The 22140-nt window shown below is 40.4% G+C and overlaps 1 protein-coding gene across 5 annotated transcripts in view; it reads left to right on the top strand.

The window, feature by feature from the left end:
* Window positions 1-22140, top strand: part of HECTD4 (HECT domain E3 ubiquitin protein ligase 4) — a 180547-nt gene that overhangs the window by 42394 nt on the left and 116013 nt on the right. For all 5 annotated transcript variants that reach the window (XM_035017036.1, XM_035017035.1, XM_035017038.1 and 2 more), the window contains exons 2-7: window positions 6612-7129; window positions 11358-11447; window positions 12039-12169; window positions 15095-15203; window positions 15869-16007; window positions 18587-18757. In XM_035017036.1, coding sequence (XP_034872927.1) covers window positions 6612-7129; window positions 11358-11447; window positions 12039-12169; window positions 15095-15203; window positions 15869-16007; window positions 18587-18757 — 1158 coding nt within the window. The remainder of the gene's footprint in view (window positions 1-6611; window positions 7130-11357; window positions 11448-12038; window positions 12170-15094; window positions 15204-15868; window positions 16008-18586; window positions 18758-22140) is intronic.

Here is a 22140-nt window from a genome sequence, read left to right as displayed (position 1 = left end):
CGCTGAGCAGGGAGCCCGATGCGGGGCTCCATCCCAGGACCCTGGGACGCTTAACAACTGAGCCACCCAGGCACCCCTCCCAAAACAATTTAAATGTGCAACCAGGGTTGAGAATCACGGCTCTAACTTGTATTCTGGTGTTCCCTCCTTCCATTACATGTGTTTTCTTCATCTGATTAAAAGGCTCTTATGTGGAAGAGGAAGAATTTTCTATTGCTCCAGAAGGCAGATTTATAATTAGTCCAGCTGAAAGAGGGTTACTCCGATGTATGGTGGTGAGAACCAGATGTACATCCGAAGAGAATTATTCTTGGAATTTATGTATCTTCTCATTAATTTATCAAACATTTATGTGCCACACTGTGCTAAGCTCTGGTAGTACAAATGTGAATAAGCTATGGTTTTCCCCCTTTTAGTTCTCAGTTGAAAGAGGGGACAGATTGTGTAACGCCACACTACTGTGTTGTTTACATATTAGAGTTACACGGTTTCCTTCTTTGTTACATTTTTCTATTTAAAAACCAGTGCTTGGGGCGCCTGGGTGGCTCGGTCATTGAGCATCTGCCTTTGGCTCAGGTCATGATCCCAGGGTCCTGGGATTGAGCCCTGCATCGGGCTCCCTGCTGCATGGGGAGCCTGCTTCTCCCTCTCCCACTCCCCCTGCTTGTGTTCCCGCTCTCACTGTGTCTCTGTCAAATAAATAAAAATCAGTGTTTGTGTTTTGTTTACTAAAATGTATTTATGCTAAGGGTTTGAATATATCATGGTATGATAAAGTATGTGAAGTGAGCAGTTAACAAAGTTCATCTCTTCAGAGAGCTTTTCCTTTACTCCTAATGAATCATCGACCCATTCCTATTGTGAAATACACATTTTTCCTTAGTTTGTAGTGGATCCTCTGATAGAGGTATGTGCTGGATACTGTGGAAGCACATAGAAGCTAATTTTGGAAAGGAGAAGAGTGAAAGAGAGTAAGGAAATCAGAATTTTTCAAAAGTAGGTAGCAGAGCTGAATTTTGAAAGTTAGGTAGGAGTTGGGCTGAATGGGGTGAACATTTAGGCAAAAACGCCAGGAGATGGAAAAAAATAGGACCCTGGTCATGGGGACATGACAAAAGATGAAAATTGGATGGGGCCAGGTTAAGATGGAACTTTCATGCAAGAAGAATTGGAAAAGTGATTTCTTAGATACTGAGTCCTCAAAAGTTTTTGTTTTTAAGTAATCTCTATGCCCAACATGGGGCTCGAACTCACAACCCCGAGTTCAAGAGTCACATGCTCTACCAACTCAGCCACCCAGGTGCCCTGAGTCCTCACAGTTCTGGCAGTTCTGCCATCAATAGCAGGTGTGTGAAGATGTGGGCGAGATCGCTGAGTGCTGGAGCAGGTTTTACAGGGTTGATCCAAAGCAGAACACTCTGGAAACTAGTCAGGGGCCATTCTAGTTAAGGCACCAAGCTAGGGGCTAAAACTCATGAATTAAACTGTGAAACTTAATCGTGTTATCTGTTAAGTAAAAGACCCTTTTTAAAAATAGGAGATGTTGAAAGAGAATTCAAATGAACCCATATTTCCAGGATTGGATAAGGATATGCAGCTTCAGGGTTTAATTTAATTGTTAAGTGATCCACTCTTGATTTAGCCTTTCATATTAGAGATAGAATTCCATCCTTCCATTCACAATTCATTTACTTGGTTCACTTGAGATCTTACATTCTGTAAATTACCATATGCAATTCAGTTTGGCCATGATTGCCATCTTCGTAATGTGAAAAAAGTAGGAAAACTTATAGAAGCGTTTAAAAATCCACTCTAACATTTGAGAGGATTTCCGTATTCTATAGCCTTTCCTGCAAAGTTTTGTTTGCAAGTCTGGCCAGTTGATCTGCTTTGAAATAATAACCCAAGTATAAATTCCTTTTATGCTGACAGGTACATATAATGAATTGGTTAATGTACCATACTAGGGAGTACAGTAATGTAATTCATCTGTTTGGAGCTTGAGTGATCCTGAGTATTAGTATATGTGCTCCCGAGGTGGGCACAGTCCTGGGTTTTAAGTATCCTTTCTTCTTGGAGAGTGAAAGGTTTTATTGTTCATCGATAGCTCCCAATATCTGTGGTCTTCCCCATCCCACCATTCAGTCTTCCCTCCTAACCAGGAATCTAACCAGCCCTATGTTATTTGCTGCCAAAGTGCAACAGATGGAACTAGTCAGTGGATTTAAGGACAGCATATCCTGTGGTACTGTGATGATTTTTTTTGTCAGATGTCCCCTCCACCCCCATTTAAAATCTAGCAATTGTGTCACCATTTGTTTGACTACCAGTTATTTAAAGATAGCGTTTGCTTTTGAAAAATATCCCTTTTAGTTATGATTGCTTAAATATGGACTATTTAACTTGTCATCACAGATTTTTTTAATAGAGAAAAATCCATGTTTCTATTACCACAAATACTAATGACATTTCAAATTGAACAAGTATGTTTTACACAGTCCTACTTACAGGGCGTATATAATTTTTCTTTTTCTTTGGTTTTAACTTTAAGTTATTGTGTAATTTCCATTGTCATGTTTTAATTGAACACTTCCTATTTATTAAAGATTTTATTTTTTTGTTTGACAGAGACAGCACAAGCAGAGGGTAGTGGGAGAGGGAGAAGCAGGCTCCCCTCTGAGCAGGGAGCCTGATGCGGGGCTCGATCCCAGGACTTTGGGATCATGACCTGTGCCATCCAGGCGCCCCTTCCCTTCTATTTTTTAAATTTTTATTTAAGATTTTATTTTTTTAAGTAATCTCCACACCCAACGTGGGGCTTGAGCTTAGAGCCCCAAGATCAAGAATCACATGCTGTACTGACTGAGCCAGCCAGGTGCCCCTGAACACTTACTTTTTAGATACTGAAATTGCTTCTACTTTTTCCACTATACTAAAACTTCAGTGCATTTATTTCTGAAATTTTTTTTAGGTTAAATTCTTAGAAAGATGCCCTAATCTTTTCTGTCAATTATTGGTTTAGTTAATTTCTTCATTTGTAACGTTCTCTACTACTTCAAAAGCCTCTCTCTGCTTTTTCTCACTATGACAATTGAAATGCGTGTTGACATTTCACATTTCACATCATGGCTGGCGGGTGCTTGCTCTTGTATTTTTCCACATGGAAAATGGAGAGAAATTGGCTGAAATGAGCTGATCCTCTATAACTGCTCTTACGTCGAATATTGGAGTCTTGTTCAAAGCCAGATTTGGCTGGCAAAGAATATTTTGCTTACCTTCTGTTAGGCTTTCCAGAATGATTGCTGTTGTCTTAGCTTAAACTTGTGTGTCATGTATGATAAAAATTAATGCAACACATTACTTTGAAAGTTCTTCTATTCATTGGGTGACTTTATTATCACTGAAGTACAGTTAGTGACCCTTCCTTCTGATTAAGGATGATGGGGATCTTCCCTTAAGTAGTTTTCCCCCTTTTTAAAGAGCAAAGTGTTCATTTTCTAATGACATTCTGGTCTTTTTATCTTCTTTAAGAGCAGTTACTGAGAGCAGTGGTTTTATATGAGGATCTGAGACAAATCTATTTAATATTCATAAGTACCAGAATAGATCCTTCATAGCTGACGTACTAAAACTCAAAGGTATGATGTCTTTATGAAATGATATTTGGCCATGACCTTCAAACTTAGAATTCTGAAAAGCAGCAGTGTGAAGCGCACGGTTCTTAGTTTTCATGAGGGGCCATTGGAATGGATAATGCTGAGTAATCTAATGGATTTCTGAAAGCATAGTGTGCCTTAGATACTGCTAAATCAATAAACATAAGTCACTTAAGTGTATCATATAATATTTGGTTAATTATAACTCCTATCTTTTCAGAATATGTCTTTCAAGTGGAATGCCAAAATACAACTGAAGTACTTATAAAAATAGAATCACAAGGAAAGTGCAGAAGTATATAGTGTTTTTTTTTTTTCCAGCTAGTCTTAATGTTTGGAGTTAGCTATAGATTCAATCATAAACGTCATTATGAACCATGAAATATCACATTTTAGAACCACTTATCTTTAAGATTGATAAAAGGAAATCGGTGGGTTTAATGTTACTGAGTTGTTCTTTGATTCTTGGGTCTAATAAAAGTCTATTGAATTTTTTAGTAGTTGCTTCATATAACCTAAGTAGATCAGTGTACCATAAATAAAATGTGGGGAACACCTATGTGTTTCATATGTATTTTATATCAGAGTTGAGTGAAAATCACAAAACCAATACTGGAAAGCTCTTAAAATTTGTTTTAGATGTTCATAACTAGGAAGACAAAGTTTTGTGGGTTGTTTTTTCTTTCAATTTTATTTGAGAGCGCATGAGCGAGAGAGAGCATGGCCGGGGGTGGGGGGGGTGTTGGAGGGAGAAGCAGGCTCCCCGCTGAGCAGGGAGCCCGATACAGGACTTGATCTCAGGACTCTGGGATCATGACTCAAGCCGAAGGCAGATGGTCAGCCGACTGAGCCACCCAGGCGCCCCTTAATTCTTTTAACAACATTAAAATCATCTCGGTCTTTGGTTTTGATTTTAATGGTGGAGGCTAATTTTTGAGGGGAGATCCTAGAAGGAAAAAAAAAAAAGGCAGTCTAGCTTCCTTGGATATTGATTACAGCTTCAAGGTAGATGGTTGCCCTTGAAATGTGATTTTTTTTTTTTTTTTTTTTTTTAAGGAACTTGAGTTATTTTATCTGCTGCCATGTGAAAAATAATCAAAAGGGTGATTTGTGTTTGAATCCAGTTAAAAGGTAGGAAAATGCAGTTTGGTATGACTTGATTGTAAAAGACCATTTAAACATTGTTGTTGTTTTAAAAACTAAAAATGGCCCTAGTTTTTAATTTTAATATGACTTGGAATATAGCTTTACCCAATGGTACTTAGTTGAATACAGATACAGCCTGGTTGGAATTTTTTTCCTTTTGTTTAAAAATTATCATACAGTTAAATTGACCTTTTTAGGGGGTTTATTGTTCTCTGAATTTAACACCTATAGATTCACGTCCCCACCACCACCAGGATACAGAACAGTTTCTTCATTCCGAAAAACTTCTTCATACTATCGCAATATTAGTCCTACCCTGCCTATTCCCCTAACCTTTGACAATCACTGATCTCTTCTCCATCACCATAGTTTTATTCTGTTGTTTTTCCAGAAAGTCCTAAATGGAATCTTACAGATGCAACCTTTTGAAATTGGCTGCTTTCCTTCAACTCAATGCCTTTGAAATTCATTGAAGTTGTGTGTTTCAGTGGTTCTTTTCTTATTGCTAAGTTGTTTGAAATCTTATGGCATTTGGATGTTATTTCTGATCTGATAGTCTGGCACTGAAATTCAAATTGTTTATCCTTTTCTTTTTCAACACTGAACATGTTTTTCAAATAAATGAAGTACATTTTTTGAATTGGAACTATTTATAAGTAGGCTCCACACCCAACGTGGGGCTTGAACTCATGACCCTGAGATTAAGTTGCACACTCTACTGACTGAGCTAGCGGATGCCCCAGAATTTGTTGTTTAAACAACATTTTTTCAGTTCAGTGACTTGCATATATAGCTAAGCAAGGCAGTTACAGTGTTTACATTGTTCTGGAAGTTCTTGTTGTTTTATTGGGCTAACAGTTTTTAAGGGCAAAATTTGAAGTAGTAAAAGTATGTTGCAGGTTTCTGAGAGAAATAAAGTGATCCATAACCTTTTAAAATGCAGTGCCAATGACGGGACAGAATTTTCTTTGCTTTTATTTCAATCCTCTTCTCACCCTGACTTTCTGGTCTACTGAGAACCAGATACCCTGGCGCCTGATAGTCTGTTTTAATGTGCTTGCCCCTGGAGTGCCCTCCTTTGTTGCTTACAATAGTCTGTTCGTTTTAACCTAGTTGAAGTTCTGTGCATCAACTTTTTGCATCATAAAGTTAAATTCTTTATCTTGATAGCTGGTTCCTGTTTTAGGATTAAGGATTTAATGGTTTTATTCCCCTAGCTGCTGAAAGTCCAGAGGCCTCCTGGCAATTGTATGTTTTGGCAAGAAAATAGTAGTGATTCCTCTATCAGTATGAACTGAATAAATCTATACCATGTCACCAATTGAAATAATGGATTAACAGTAGTAAGAATGGAGTGTTCTTCAGAATCAAAGAACAATACAGTATCAGTCATTTATGAGTAGGTATATTCGATTCTGAAGATAAAATTTTGTTCTTTTCACTTACAATCCACCTGGTAATGGGAGTTAGAGACTTACATTTAACTCCAGAGCATTTAATAAGGACCTGTACCTCAATTTTCTAAAATAAATTACTTGAATTAATTTCTGACTTCCACACTTAACTGTTTTCATGATTTGGCTTCTTTGACTTAGGTCTGATATTACTTTTAACTGGAGCACTAGCAGAAACGCCACGGGAAAAAAAATCCCCAGCAAATACCTGGCTTTACAGCACATGGTTTCATATTTGGCCCCAATTAAGCTGATGTATGTGGACCATTTTTAGATACCATTGGATATATTTGCATCCATAGATGAAAGCCATGGTGAAAACAGTACCTACCAACTTCTTTGTTTCTTCCCTTAGATTTTAACATTTGAGACCAAGAACCCGACGGAATTAGCCGAACGTCTGCGCTCTGTTTGTGGGAATCAGAGCAATGCCTACGCGCGCCTGCTGGAATACCGCCTGAATGCCTTACGAGGACTGTGGAATGCCCAGCGCCAGCTGGCCTTGGAGGAACAGCATGAACGAGAAAGTTCGGGTGATGAGGAAACATTGGCTCTGCTCAAACGCCAGGGCTTGTTGCAGCAACCCGAGCAAGCTCCCTTCACGTCTCGGATGGGGCTCCTGCTGGTCTTCCCCCTTATTCAGTCCCAGAGCAGAACGGACCCCTCTCTCTGTAACATAACTGCTGAGGTGCTATTGAACTGCCTTCGTGACTGCCAGCCTTTGAGCCTGACCAAGGAGCCTGCTGACTGTCTCAATGGAATCGAAACTTTGCTGTGCTCTTGGCTAGAGGACCCTGCTGACACCGGCCGACACATCCCACATAAGCAAAAAGAAAATGCCGCTGCTGCTCTGGTGGCTTTGGCCTGTGCCAGGTAAGGACCAGCAGAGGCACTCCTTGGTGGCCTCGTGACGGCTGCTGCCGGTGGGGGGCGGGGGGGGGGTTGTTGGTGAGTGAGAGGCAAGCATATGTGATGGAAGTCTTAACATCCAGTAGTCCTTCTTTGTTGGCAGTATTGAATTTCGCAGCCTCGACAGTGCATAAGATACTTCCACCAAAACTTGGCACCAGGACCCTGAGCTGGAGCCTAAAGTTCAAGTGTTTGCTGTCTGCCATCCTGTGATAAAGCTGAAGGAGCTTAAAAAGGAGAGCCAACCCTTGCCGTTATCTACTCACCCCCTAGACGACTAGTGCTTTAGGTCCAGCAGTTAGTGGAGGATGGTATATCTATATTTCTCCTGGAAGGATGGTCAGAAAATGGGTAGAGCTGTTAATTTTTTTTCATGGCTGTCTTACAAGGAGTGTTTCAGCAAGTGCGTGGGTTATTACCTGGACTCAGTCACGCAGGCTTGGTCACAAATTGTATTTCTGGACCATGATGCTTGCCTCCATTAATTTAACTGAAAGATCTCTCTGTATTTGTCCAGATTTAATAGTGTGCCATCCTTTGTAAGCAGAGGTTACTGATCTAATATCAGTAGGAAATGTTGGAGTTACTTTTCCGGGAGAGGGTCTCTACATTCTCTTGCCCAGTAACCTGTATGATCATTGGCACAATTTTGTGAGAAAAAGGTTCACTGCCCTTGCTTGCCTCTAAGCTAGTTGTCTAGAGACCAATTAGGACCATGGTCTGACAGATTAGTGTCACCAATTAATGTCACTAATCTGTGCTGCTCCCTTCAGGGTTCTTCTTCTTCTTCTTTTTTTTTTTTTAAGCAAAGTGTATGTGGGAAAATTCTTCTTGGAAGATTATGAAGTTCTTGGTTGTAAGACTTCCCCTATTTTTATGGTTTCAAAGTTGACCTTCAAATGGTTGAATCTCAAGCTATTTTTAAGGCAAAATGGCACCGTCAGTTTCTTTGCCCTGAGCAAACTGTCATAGCCTAGTTTTAGATCTCTGAAGACGGGTTGACTGTGGAAGTCCTGACATGAGCTTAAATCTGGAGACATTACTGGGTAGCACTGAAATAAGCTTTCCCGGAAAGGCTTTATATTAGATTGATAGTTTGCATTTGTAGAAAACCATTTCAAACCCTCAATAGACTTGTTAATACAATAATCCTATTTTGGGGGGCACCTGGGTGGCTCAGTCGATTGGGCATCTGACTCTCGATTTTTGGCTCAGATCATGGTCTCAGGGTTGTGAGATCAAGGCCCATGTCGTGGTTCCGTGCTCAGTGGGGAGTCTGCTTAAGATTGTCCCTTTGCCCTCCTCCCCCCCCCCATGCATGCGAGCGCATTTTCTCTTACAAATAGATAAATCTTTTTAATTTTAATTTTATTTTTATTATTTACTTTTTAAAAAGATTTTGACAGGGCGTGAGAGAACACAAGCAGGGGGAGTGGCAGAGGGAGAGGAAGAAGCAGGCTCCCCACTGAGCAGGGAGCCCAATGTGGTGCTCTATCCCAGGACTCTGGGATCATGACCTGAGCAAAGGCAGACGCTTAACCTGCTGAGCCACCCAGGCACCCCTAAATCTTTTTTAAAAATCCCATTTTGAGAGAATTAAAAAAAATTTTAAAAATATTTAGAGAGCAAGACCGTGAACAGAGGGAGGGACAGAGGGAGAGGGAAACTCTGAAGCGAACTCCTTGCTGAGCGCCAAGCCCGACATGGGGCTCAATCCCACAACCCTGAGATCATGACCTGAGCCAAAATCAAGAATCAGACACTTAACCAACTGAGCCACCCAGGCACCCCGAAAATTTGCTTCTAGATAGGATTGTCTTTAGACAGATTTGGAATGTTAGGAATAATCAACTCAGTTTTAAACATTTTCATTTATTGAACATGGAGTCAAAAAACTTATTGTGCCCACATTCAATCTGATAGTTACTGAAGTTGTTTCATGTGCTGGAGATTCCAAATTCCATACAGAAATGTTGAATGTTTTTATTTTCTTCTTGGTGTTTTTTGTTTTGTGTTTAAAGATGGTTCCTACATTGTGTTGCTAATATTGTCCCCTCATTCTGGACTTTCTTTACCTCCAGAAGTCCTAAGCTTTTCAGTTGGGTCATCTATTTTAATGAGGTTATTAGGGACAAACTTTTGAGATTGATGCTTTCAAAGACAAAACATTTTCAAAAAATTATTTTGAATATGCTTATTTGTTAAACCAATTTATTGAGTACCTTTGCCAGGAACCTTGCTGATTCTTAGGAATATAGTGATTCCTGGTTTCAAACCTTGCAGTTGAATGGACTCAGGTTGATTCACTTTGTAAATAACTATTTCTCACCGTGTGCAAGGTACTCTTCTAGACAGTGGGAATACAATAGTGAGCAAGATGGTTGGTCCCTCGAATTGCAAAGTTGACCTGAATAAGATAACTTCAGAGGGATATTCACTTATAAAAAGACCTACCAGGATATTTTGATAGAGAATGATAAAGTGGAGGGTGGGACAGAATTAGCTGGAGATAGTAGGGAAGGCCTTACTGAAGAGGTGACCGTTGAACAGAGGGCAGGATGAGGAGAAAGAGCCAGCCAGACATCAAGAAGTCAGTGATAGTGTGTTCTGGTCAAGAAGAATAGCTGGTGGCACAACTCGGATGCTCTTTCTGTGCTTGGGGTAGCTGAGGGGGACAGCAAAGTAACCCAGGAGCTGGAATGCAGTGGTAGAGAAAAGGGGCAGGAGAGGAGCTTGGCAGGGCTCAGGTCATGTAGGGGCTTAGGAGCCATGGAAGGAGTTTGAATTTTATTCTGAAAATGTGATTCAGTCTGGCAGGTAATAATACCTTATAGTTGGTTTAATGGTCTTAAGTGTTCCAGTGTACTTTTGCCCCTTTAACCTCACTGCATGCCAGGGAGATGGCCCTGCTGGACAGATGAAGAAGCAAAAATCCATAGGAATTAGGTGACAGGGTTGAGATGGTGTAGCTGGTGAGTGGCCTGACTCCCAACTTGAGCTTTTAGACCCTATCTGCTGCCTTCCTGCTTTATACTGTTGTTAGTTTTGATTCTTTGAACACCAGAGGTAGTGAAAGGAGCAATTAAGAGGACTTCAAGCCTACTCAGTCCAGTGTCCGGTATTCCATTTCTTTTGGGGTTGAGGCATATGATACCTAGCAATTAAAGCCTTGGCTAAGAGAATAAGGCAGTGATCTGAAGTCAGCCTATCTGATACAGGCGATCATTTAGTTCAGGAAATGTTCTGTGGTGATTTATACTTGGGATCTGGCCAGGTAAGTCCTGTGCATCTTAAAAGCACCTTCTTTTAGATCCTGTTGACCATATTCTAGATTTCCCAGAATCTTGAGCCTTGGGAACCAAAAGGAAATTGGGTAGTGGTGAGCTCTGCAAGCATTAGTCACATACTTCACAGCGAGGGAAGCAGAAGAAACACACCTCTAAGCGCAAAATATTTATTTCCAGGGCGCCTGGCTGGCTTTTAGTAGAGTGTGTGACTCGATCTCAGGCTTGTGAGTTTGAGCCCCGCATTGGGGTAGACTTAATAAAAAAAACACATTATTTGAATGTATTCCTTTGCAGTCATATTTAATGTGATAGTTTGGGGGAGATGTTATGTGAAATGGATGAACTTAGAGGTACCTGGGTGGCTCAGTCAGTGAGGCATCTGCCTTCAACTCCGGGTCCTGGGATCGGGCTCCACATCGGGCTTCCTGCTCAGTAGGGAGTCTGCTTCTCTCTCCTCTCTCAAATAAAATCTTAAACAAAACAAAACAAAACTTAATGATATTTAAAAATGAAGCCTGGAAACACTGTTAGACTTTAAGTATAACCCTGTTCTATAAAATCTCTCTTCTAGACTAGAGAAGGACTTCATGAAATGGTGCTGAAGCATAATAGCCACATGTGTTTTGTTTGAGCCTTAGATTTTGAACCTTTATTTTGGGAGAAAATTGTTTACCTTTACAAATGCAGGGAGAACATCCTAATTGGCATAATTGGTGCTGCTCACATAGTAACTTTTTGTATGAGCCAGTGGTAATCTGTAAGAATCCAGTATATTTGGTACAATAGGTCTGATCCACGGAAGCGGATAGACCCCTTTTGGGACCCTCTCATGTGGTTAATAAAATTAACCTTGTTGTTCGGCTTTTCAATTTTGATGATTTTTCTGTTCCTCCTTTTATTTTTAGGGGATCGTTGAAAACTTTTGTCCATACGGTCCATCTGTTACAGAAACAGACTGATCTGGGGTCCCTGCCTGTAGCTGATGTACTATATAGGTAAGCTGTCACTTTGGATCCTTATCTCCCCCACACACATAAGGGAGATTTGTGCATAAAGCCTTTTAAAAAGTAGATTGCTAAACTCATCAATGAATGATTCATATTTTAAAATAAGTATATTCATCTTAAGAATTTTGTTTGTGTCATCTTCCCTCTTTGAAAGTGTTCCTAGAGTATGCTAATTCTCATTTTTTTATTTTGTGGGTTTTTAAGAAAACTGTAATAGCTTATAATGAATTCTTACGGATTTTAAGGTATGTTAAGGTGTAAAGGAGAAACTGAAAATCATTCATAATCTCATTATCGAAAGATAACCTCTCAATGTTTTGATATATGTGCCTCCTAATTCATACCCTACCCCCAACGCATGTATATATAAAACCTATGTTTTGCACACAGCTGTACTTTATTATGACCTTTCTGTAAGCACTGCTTTGTAATTTTTAAATTTAAAAACATGAATAGTTTTTCCAGATGTATATTTATATAAACCTATTTTAGTTGTCTGCTCTGTAAGATGACTTTCATTTTCTTGCTGAAATGGATGGTCTCAGTGTCTTTATGATTCTCCCATCTCCCCATTTTTAGGCTGTTGCTTTTGGAAGGGGGGCCTGGATCCCCCTCCTGTTTGCTCGGTGGCAAACACATAGTATCATGGGGGTATGAAGACATGTTGCCTGCACCAGATAGCAACACCGGCTCCAGTTCTGAAAATAAAGGTAATGTAGGGGCTTTTGCTCCTGTGATTGAAATGAAAATGTGAAAAGAGTGGTTTTAGATCGTTGTGGCAAATGATTTAGATAGAACTGTGTTCCTTTTAATTAAAAGCGCTAGGTTCCTATACAGTATGTTCATTGTCTGCTTTATCAGTACAAGTGTAAAAGCTGATACTCAGTGAGGTAAGAAAATGGATAGGTTTTGCTATCGCAAGGAAAAGGTATCATCCATATACTTTAGCCTAGGAGGCATGAATTACTTAAGTTGACTCCTGGGTATTTGTGTTTGAGCCTGGGAGCCTCAAGTTGAATTTTTATATCCGTGAACAGAATATCTGGTCTTGCTGCCTGAGCCTGATGCTGTTTCCTTTAGTAATTTATTAGGAGTGTTTTTGATGAACCCTCCCATCCTAAACTCTTCCCCCCCCCCCCCCCCAAAGAAAAAGAGCAAGAGATTGTTCAAAGGAACATGAGTCAAGTATCTCCTTTAACAGAATGGTCTGGATTAAAATGTTTTTACACTTTCACGAGTATTCCATATCAGTTTATTCTGATTTCTGTGAAAATGGCAGCAGCTCTCTTAAGTGACCTTCACTCGCCTGGCCTGTGGGATGGAGGAGGCCTCTCCATATCGCGTGGTCGACGTACTGAGTGGTACCACGGCCCCCCAGGGCAGCCTCTTCTAGGCCGTGTGTGCACGGCCGCTCCTACCTGCGGGGTTGCAGGCTTGCCAAGAGTCCACCCTGCTCGCAAACCTGTTTGCTGTTGTAACTGGTATCATGATTATATCATTAAACATTACATAACTGATGAAATAGGAATTTAAAACACCCCAGGAAATTGTTTCTAAAACATTCAGCTTTCTTATGGAAAGATTCAAAGTGAATCTCTAAGAAATTGACGTTAATTAGGTATGGGATTCAGAGGCCTACTCTGCCCACCCTTTCATTTAGAACCCTAGATGGAGGCAGACTTCTGGGGCAACCAGAAGGGCATGGGGTGTAGTCTAAGCAGCAGGCCACCTGTGCACCTTTCCTCCTGGGGCCTGTGTCTGTTCATGTCACTATTGAAACAGTCAGGTGAGCTGGTAAGAGGAACAGGCAAGACTTTTAGCTATGACGCAACTAGACTCCATGGGAGAAGCAAAAAAAGCCTGCAATAATACCCACGAAGTTCTTAACAGAGGCTGAAATTGACATCTTTAAACAAAACCAAACCCCTTCCTGTTCTTGCTTTTACTTTCTTTAATATATCTCCCTTGGAGTAGTTTCTTACTGAGGATGATGGTGTTAAGCTGATCTACTTGTTTTTCACTCTCTTGTACCTTTAGGTTTGTTTTTTGTTTTTTTTTTTTGTACCTTTAGTTTTGCTTCCACCTAGAGAATCCTTTTTTCTTTTTTTTTTTTTTTTTTGGTTTAAGATTTTGAGAGAGAGAAGAGAACAAGAGAGAGCACAAGCAGGGGGAGGGGCAGAGGGAGAAGCAGGCTCCCCACTGAGCAGAGAGCCGGGTGCCGGGCTCGAACCCATATGAGCTGAAGGCAGATGCTTACCCAACTGAGCCACCCAGGTGCCCTGCGAATATTTTTCTTATAATTTTAAAAGTAATATTTTTTTTAAAAAGATTTTATTTATTTGACAGAGAGAGACACAGTGAGAGAGGGAACACAAGCAGGAGGAGTGGGAGAGGGAGAAGCAGGCCTCCCGCTGAGCAGGGAGCCTGATGTGGGACTCGATCCCAGGACCCTGGGCTCATGACCTGAGCCGAAGGAAAAGTAATCTTATTTTTAATATGGAAACATTCGACAGATGTGGAAGTTGAGAGAATGCTTTAAGTCAACCTTATGTACTCGTCACTCAGCTTCAACAAGTATCAGCTCGGGGCCAATCTTGTTTAATCTTTTGCTCCCACCCCTTGTCAGACTTCTCAGAAGGCATAGAGCCTCAATCTAAAGAGGGTTGAATGAATGGATATTTATATGTTTCAAGTTAAAATATTTGAGGGAAATTAATTTTAGAAATGATTACTCACAACTGATTGCTCAGAAAACAGTTAAGTTCCAGTTGTCTTGGATTAGTAGACTGAATTCTTAACAGCATACTCACTAATGAGTGCTGTGGTGTGGGTTTCCTTTAATATGACATGTAGTAGACAAACAGTGAAATGATTATGAAAATACCAAAAGTTTTATAAGCTCTCTTTTTAAGACCAATTCTTTAGAAGGTAAGTTAGTAAACCATTTAATGGTTCTGTAGACCGATACTGTTTGTTTTAGCTGGCAGAGGATATAGCTAAGGGCAAACATAGTGGCTGGATGGGAAGTCCACAGAAGCATGTGATTTGTTCATGTATTTCATTGGTATTTCAACATAATCTCATTTGCCATTTATGGAGCTTTGGTTTTGTAGCCCAGAGTAAATTGGTGTTTACTTGCATTATCTCATTTAACCATCACAGCGACTCTTGATGTACATATTATCCTTCTCTTATGGACAAAGAAACTGAAGTTCAAAAAGGCCCAAGGGCAACTAGTAAGTGCCGCAAACTCTTAAAAGCTCACACCTTTTAAACTACAGAATCATTATTGAAAGTACTGTAGTCCTAGTCATTTCAGATTAGAATTAGGAACGCATAAATTTGACATTTTTGCTGTTCAAAAAAGAAAACTTTTGGCAGGCAGGACTAGGTTCTCCTGCTATTACCTGTTTGACCTCTTTCGCTGATTTTGGTTCCTGATCCCACATGCATTTTGGATGTTTGATTTGGGGGTTAGAGCCGTCTTTCCTGGAAGTCACATTGAAGCACTTATTTTAGAGGTGGGAGATTATCTCTCACCCCACCTCCTAATGGCTTTTTCATTAGAAAAAGCACGTTTATAATTTCACTAGAAAAAGCATATATATAATTTACTTGTGAAAAAACGATTTCAGATGCTGACTTGGGGCGCTGTCTCACGGCAGATGGTCTTTACCTGTATACTACTAACTCAGTTGGAAGAGGAGTAAGCAAATTGGGGTCTGGATTACATGGTACTCTCAGGTCAGTTGCATGGAACTTGCTGAATGATTTGGCTGGAACATTTCCTTCCTTATATAAATCTCTCTGAAGAAGACACCTGGGAGGCATATCCCCCCCACCCCCAACCCCCAAGACTGACTAGTAACTAAATAAGTCTGAACAACTTCATGTAATTTGGGTTTTCTCGGATTAGTAGACTCTTGTTCTGTTCATGCATTTCGGCTTTGTTTTGACTCTTAAAGAGCTTGGTAGCCCTCAGGTCATTGTTTCTAGCCAGAAATTCCTCTATGATTAGAATTACTATAATATTAGTGACTTCTCCATGTTGATGAATGGACATTTTTCTAGTTAAGTTTTTTTGTACTTGGATTTCACATTGGATTAACAGTGCTTTGCGGTTGGGATATAAGATCTGTGAATTGCTGCCAAAAGAAATCACAGTTTGAGATCCTTATATGTATTTAATTAGATCTTTTCCCCAACTTTTTCTCCTCCCTAATTTGTTGTGGAAAATTAATATTTGCTGTAGGTTTTCAGTTGCAAAATGTTAATGTATATTCTCTAGATATTTTGCATGGTCATTTTTAAAAATTAGGTGGAAAATGTTTGTTGTAGCGCATTGTGTGGTTTCGAACACTGCCTGCCTACTCAGCCACTATATATATATTTTTTTTTTTCCTCTGCAGAGGTTTTGTGTACTGCCGGAATGAGGAGCTGGAACCAGGATGGGTTGCTTTTGGCAGTGGTAATCTTCTCCACCGGCCTGTATCTTTTGATAATAAACCTCACTCCCTTTTCCAGGTCATTGACCAGAATACCCTTCAGGTAAAAAGAAAACCAAGATGTTGTCTTTTTATATTTTGAAGACAGTAGAGGAAGTTGCTGACCTCATCAGAAGGACTAAGAACACCGCTGATCTAGTTTCCTGCCGTAGTGGCAATCCTTTTAATTGTCACCATTTAGGCATTCTGTTTTCTCTGATATCTTAGAGTTTCCCCACATGATCTGTGTGAATGTGCTCCCTAAGAGTTTCTAAGGCCATCGACAAATTTTTATGATCAAAAAAAATTCTGGAGAGTCAAAGATGGTGTGTATATGTACTAGCTGTCTTTGTTTGTTTGTTCTTTTGCCAGATCTATTTTGGGAAGGCATCATTTCCTTACTTGATTTGTTCTAAACAGGCTTTCTGTGGCAGTGGGAGCCTTGAGATGAGTTTGGATAAAATCATTACGTGTTAGGGATTCCGAGCTCCTCTCTAGTGCTTCCAAACCTGGCACTCATGCCAACACTTGGTGCGTTACACTGCAGTCACCCGCTCTTGTCTCTTCCCCACTACCATACATGCCTTTAAGTCTGGACCCTGTCTTACCTATCTTTGTGTGCTTAGAATGTAGCACAGAGCCTAGCATTTGGTTGTTGATAATAGAAACTGTCCTTTTTCAGTGTCTCTGTGCCGGGCCCTGGTCTAGGCAATTTACATACACTTCTCCTATCTGTGAGACAGAACGATAACAGTTTTGTCATACAGACAAGGCAGCTGAGGCTAGGCATATTGTAAGCACTTGGCAAGTGTTTATTGTTCAGTGAAGGAATGTAGCTCCGACATTAAGGGACTTGCCCAAGGCCACACAATAATGGCAGCATAAGAACTTGAACCCATGGTTCTTAGCACTAGAGTTCAAGCTTTTTACATTCCACCTTCCTGCCTTTCAACCAAAGGTGAACTGCCTGGTTAGAGTTCGCATCTGGGGTGAATGCCCTGGGAGCAGTTCCAGGCAGGACTTCAGTGGAATGCTGCATCTCCTTTTGTCTGTCACTCAGCTGTGCCTTTCCTGGTGAACAGGGACTGCGTCTTATTCACTATCGTATCTCCAAAGCACACAGTAGCTGCTTAATAATTGTTAGAGGAATAAAAAGAACAAATTGACAAATAGATGCCCAGTTGACTTTTTTTTTTTTTAAGATTTTATTATTTGACAGAGTACAAGTAGGGGGAGAGGGAGGGAGAAGCAGGTTCTCCACTGAGCAGGGAGTCTGATGTGGGGCTCGATCCCAGGACCCCAGGATCATGACCTGAACTGAAGGCAGATGCTTAACTGACTGAGCCACCCAGGCGCCCCTTGACTTCATTTTTCATTGCTAATGCGGACAGATGAGGATATGTCCTATATTTATTTGAAGTAGAATTATAAGCCTGGGAATTAGACAGATGTTAAATCTTGGGACATGTTTTTTTTTTTTTTTTTTGAGGCAATGTCCCTTTCCTCGGTTTTATTGCAAAAACTTCAATTTTGTTCAAGAAAACCACGTTTTCGCTAAGTAGGTGATGTGCATTGGAGCAATTTGGGGATATCTTAGGCCAATCAGTAGCTGTCAACTTTCTAGATTTCCTGGCACTACAAGTTACAAAGTGTGGTTACAGCAACTACATTACTTTTTAACTTTTGAAATAGATAAAACAAGTCTGGAGAAAAGCTCATATGAAATGAGTTCAAGGGTCAGAAGTAACCTTAGGAAAATGAGTGACTCCCCTCGAGAGCTGGAGTAACTGAAAGTGGTTCTTACTGTTCTCAAAGGCACCTGACCTTCTCTAATTTTTATTTTGGGATTTTCAGTTCTCCTACCCTCAGCATTTTTGAAAAACCTAGTTAGCAGTTTTTTGGGTCCCCATTTTCTCTCATTTTAAGGGCTTTTCTCTTGCAGAAAAAATAAGTATGTAACTACACATTTAATGTGAAATCTTGCAAAGCTCATTCGTTATACTGAAACTGAAGGATAGTTAGTATTAGAAACACATGCCTTCGTGTCTGATACAGAGAATTGGTGTTTGTCGTTTTCCTCCCAGTGGACTGGGTGCATCTCACTAAGCCTGCATGTGCTGGGTTCGGGTCTTGCGTGTGCCTTCACTTGTTTACTTTCTCCTTCCCCTTTTCTCCCTCCTCTGTCTTCCCTCTTCCTTCTGCCCTCTTTTTCACTTCCTTCCATATTTATTGAATAACTGAGTTAGACTCTGAATTAGGTGCTGGGATATAAAAGTAAATAAGATATAGTCCCTGTCCTTTTTAAAATATAATTAATAGTCTGAAATTCTTTTTCAGAGGAATAAGGAAAACTTAGGACATTTCAGCAAGTACTATTTCTCTAAAGCTTTGTCTTTAATATTTGATAAAACACACCTGCTTAGCAGATTCGGATATTTTTAGCTTTTATCTGTCGCACGGCCCATTGAATGAATTTTTATATTTCTGTCATGTAATTTTCATCTCTTAGAGATAGCAGTTTTATTTTGACCAGGAAGCCTATTGGATTCTGATCTTGGACTTAATAGCATTAGTGATGAACTGATAGAATTAACCAGAAATTGTATGTCACCCTAATGATGTTTTCTTCCCTTTCATGTCCAGGTGTGCCAGATGGTGCCAATGCCAGCCAATCATCTCCCTGTTGGCAGCACCATGAGCACTGTGCACCTTTCTTCAGATGGTACTTACTTCTATTGGATCTGGTCTCCTGCCAGTCTGAATGAGAAAACACCTAAGGGACATTCTGTCTTCATGGACATTTTTGAACTTGTGGTAAGATTCACTTTCTCATTTTGTATCTTGGCAGAGAAATTTCCATTTGCTTTCTTTTTGTATTGGTTTACAAAGGACCCAAGAAAGTTGGAGTATGTACAGTGTGTCCACTCTTGCCTCAAAATTGGCTTTTCTTTTGGATTTCTTTGAAGGTTTCTTTGTTTGGAGTTGTATGACACAGATAAAGCGAAGCTTTCTGAAGGTTAATCTGGCAACAGAGTGCAGATAGTAATAGTTGATGTGTAGACAGTGGAATTTTTTTTTTTTTTTAAGATTTTATTTATTTGACAGAGACCACGAGAGAGGGAACATAAGCAGGGGGAGTGGAAGAGGGAGAAGCAGGCCTCCCGCTGAGCAGGGAGCCCGATGCGGGGCTCGATCCCAGGACCCTGGGATCATGACCTGAGCCGAAGGCAGCCACTAACGACTGAGCCACCCAGGCGCCCCTAGACAGTGGAATTTTTTTTTTTAATATTTTATTTATTTATTCATGAGAGTCAGAGAGAGAGAGAGGCAGAGGGACAAGCAGGCGCGCCCCGCCTAGCAGGGAGCCCAATGCGGGACTCGATCCCAGGACCCTGGGATCATGACCTGAGCCGAAGGCAGATGCTTAACCATCTGAGCCACCCAGGCGCCCCGACAGTGGAATTTTTAAGTAGAAATGCTCATGGGGCTTGTTGGAAACTTGGAACTAAATTGCAATGGCAAGATTGGAACTATAGTAGATATTGGGAATCTCTGAGAGTGAGGACAATTAAAATCATGAGAAGGCATTCATTCAGTAGATACTAGCTGTCTACTGTGAGTCAGGCAGTGTTGTCTTTAGGTGGTGGGAATACAATGATGGGCAAGGTGAGCAGGAACCTTGCTCTAATGGAGCTTGTATTCTGCCTGTTGGGTGGGTTGGAGTGGGTAGTGGTGGAGTGACAAAAATTTAACCATAAAGAAGTGAGCAAATAAGCAGATAAGATGATTTTAGGTAGCGAAGGAGAAGTCGTAGTTAACCAGATGAAGTTGGGGAATGGGGAGAGTAGAACATTCTAGGAAGAAGAGACCACAGGTGCAAAGGCCCTGTGGCAAGAGTAAGCATGTGTGTTTAGGAAATGACAGTGGTCCAGAGTGGCTGGAATACAGAGGAGAGAGCTTAGTGTAAGAAGAGCGTAGGAGCCATGGAGTCTGGAATTGCACTTGTCTACTGTGGTAGCCTGTAGCCACATGTGGCTACTTAAATTTAAATTAGAATTAAATAAAATTAAAACTTCAGTTGCTCACTCACATTAGCCATGCTTCAAGTGCTCAGTAGCCACATGTGACTGGCTTCTGTATTAAACATCAAAGATCTAGAACATTTCCATTGTTGGAGACCTGTAAAAGAAAAAAATTGCCCCAAGCCAATCTGTGACAAAACATTTTTTTTTTTTTAAAGATTTTATTTATTTGAGAGAGCGAGAGAGAATGAGAGACAGAGAGCATGAGAGGGAGGAGGGTCAGAGGGAGAAGCAGACTCCCCGCCGAGCAGGGAGCCCGATGCGGGACTCGATCCCGGGACTCCAGGACCATGACCCGAGCTGAAGGCAGTCGCCCAACCAACTGAGCCACCCAGGTGCCCCAAAACATTTTTTAATGATGTAATTTATAGCCTCCTTCTGGGAAGAAATTCATAATCCTGGGAAAAAAAACCCACTGAAGTAATTTTTGAATAAATTTTGGTAGTATTTAAACTTCTTCTGGGAAACCTGTCACCTATCCGCCAGTTAACTATCAATCAGGAGTCTAATATCATAAAGTACATTCTCTTCTTTTTCTATCTAGTTTCTCAGTTTAATCGTCTTTTTTATAAGCTGTTCCAGCCACAGTGAGTCTTTGAATTGGTCTGCTGGAGATTGTACTACTTGAACATGTGTTCATAATTGTCAGAAAAGCTTCTTGTTGTTTTTAACAGACTTCCCATCTGGCTAAATGATCTAGGTCTTTATCCTAAGTATAATGGGAAAACATTAAAGAAATTTCCCTTTCTCTGATGTGCTTGTTAGGTTAAAAGAAAAAACTATCAAAGAAATACATGAACATGGACCAAAGCTTCAGGTAGCACATCCAGGCTCCTCATGAAAAGTGAGAGCCCCTCACCCTGGTCGCTGGCTGCTGCTTGTAGGCGCTCACTTTCATGGTTCCACTTTTCCTTCTTCTGGTGGTTTCCTTCATTTCTCTAATCAAAAAACTTATATTGCTGTTTTTTGATTTATACTCTGTATATTTCGTGTTATTTTTCTCCTTGCGAAAGACGAGGATTTGGTCTAATTCCTACTCTTTTCTTCCTCATAATGCATTTATTTTATTAATTTTAATTCCTCTTTTGGTTATCTTTGTAACTTGCAGTGAAACCTGTATTTCTTGTTCCTCAGCTCTAGGCTGCATCTCTTATTCCTCTTCTTTAGGAGATGGAGATCGTGTCCCTTTCTGTCTCTCAGTGTGGGGCAAGCCTAGACTTGAAGTGCATGTATGTTTAGGGGAAAACCAAGAGGAAGAGAGATGAGTCACCCCTACCAACCTTAGAGAGTCTTGGGAATTGGAGGCATGAGGTGTGGTGTAGAGCCATGGTGAGAGGTGTAGAGGCTGAAAGTTACTAATAGAACTGTCCTCCCCTTTGCTGATATACACATTTGTACTCAGATACTGGCTGCCTGGGTGAAAGACTGGACTTTATTTTCTGAAGAAACTGAAGGACTCTGGAAAAAAGATTTCTGTGTATGGACATTGGGGTTCATTTAAGTAAAAGGCTTGCCCCTAGTGAATCACTCACAAGAAGTGAGGTCTTCCGGTAAGCAAGCCTCAACCATGTGCACAGCATTCCTGATTAGTGCTGAACTGTTTAAAAAAAGAGCAGATACCAAAAAACAAAGCAATAGAAAACAAAAAGACCCACAACCCAGAAACAAAACAAAAAAAACCCCAACCCAACAAAACCCCAAACTTTGGAGAGGTATTTGCGGAGGGAAGGAGGAATAGATTATAAGTATTTTGCCAACATTTTTTTTTAATTATTGAAGCCAGGTGATGGGTGCATGGGGGAGCTCGTTATTATTTTGTATACATTTAAAAAGTACCATATTAACAATTTTTTTTAAAAAAGACAACCAAGGATCTTTAGACCAATGAGGAAATCCTCCAATATGGAAATTAAAAATCAGAAAAACAGCCAATAGCAGTAGAATAAAACTTTGTAAGCACTAACTATGTGAGCTCTGAGAAGATCTTGCATTCATACAACAACACAGGAGGTCATGAGAAAAGATTAGAGAACGAGCAAGAGCTCCTGGAAATTAAGACTATGGTTGTCAACATTGAAAAAATGGTTAAAGATAAGAAATCTCCCAGAAAGTAGG

The sequence above is a fragment of the Mirounga leonina genome, unplaced genomic scaffold (genome assembly GCF_011800145.1).
Source record: "Mirounga leonina isolate KUSES-001 unplaced genomic scaffold, KU_Mleo_1.0 Mir_171, whole genome shotgun sequence".
Taxonomy (NCBI): domain Eukaryota; kingdom Metazoa; phylum Chordata; class Mammalia; order Carnivora; family Phocidae; genus Mirounga; species Mirounga leonina.
This window is presented reverse-complemented; position numbering and strand designations above follow the sequence as displayed.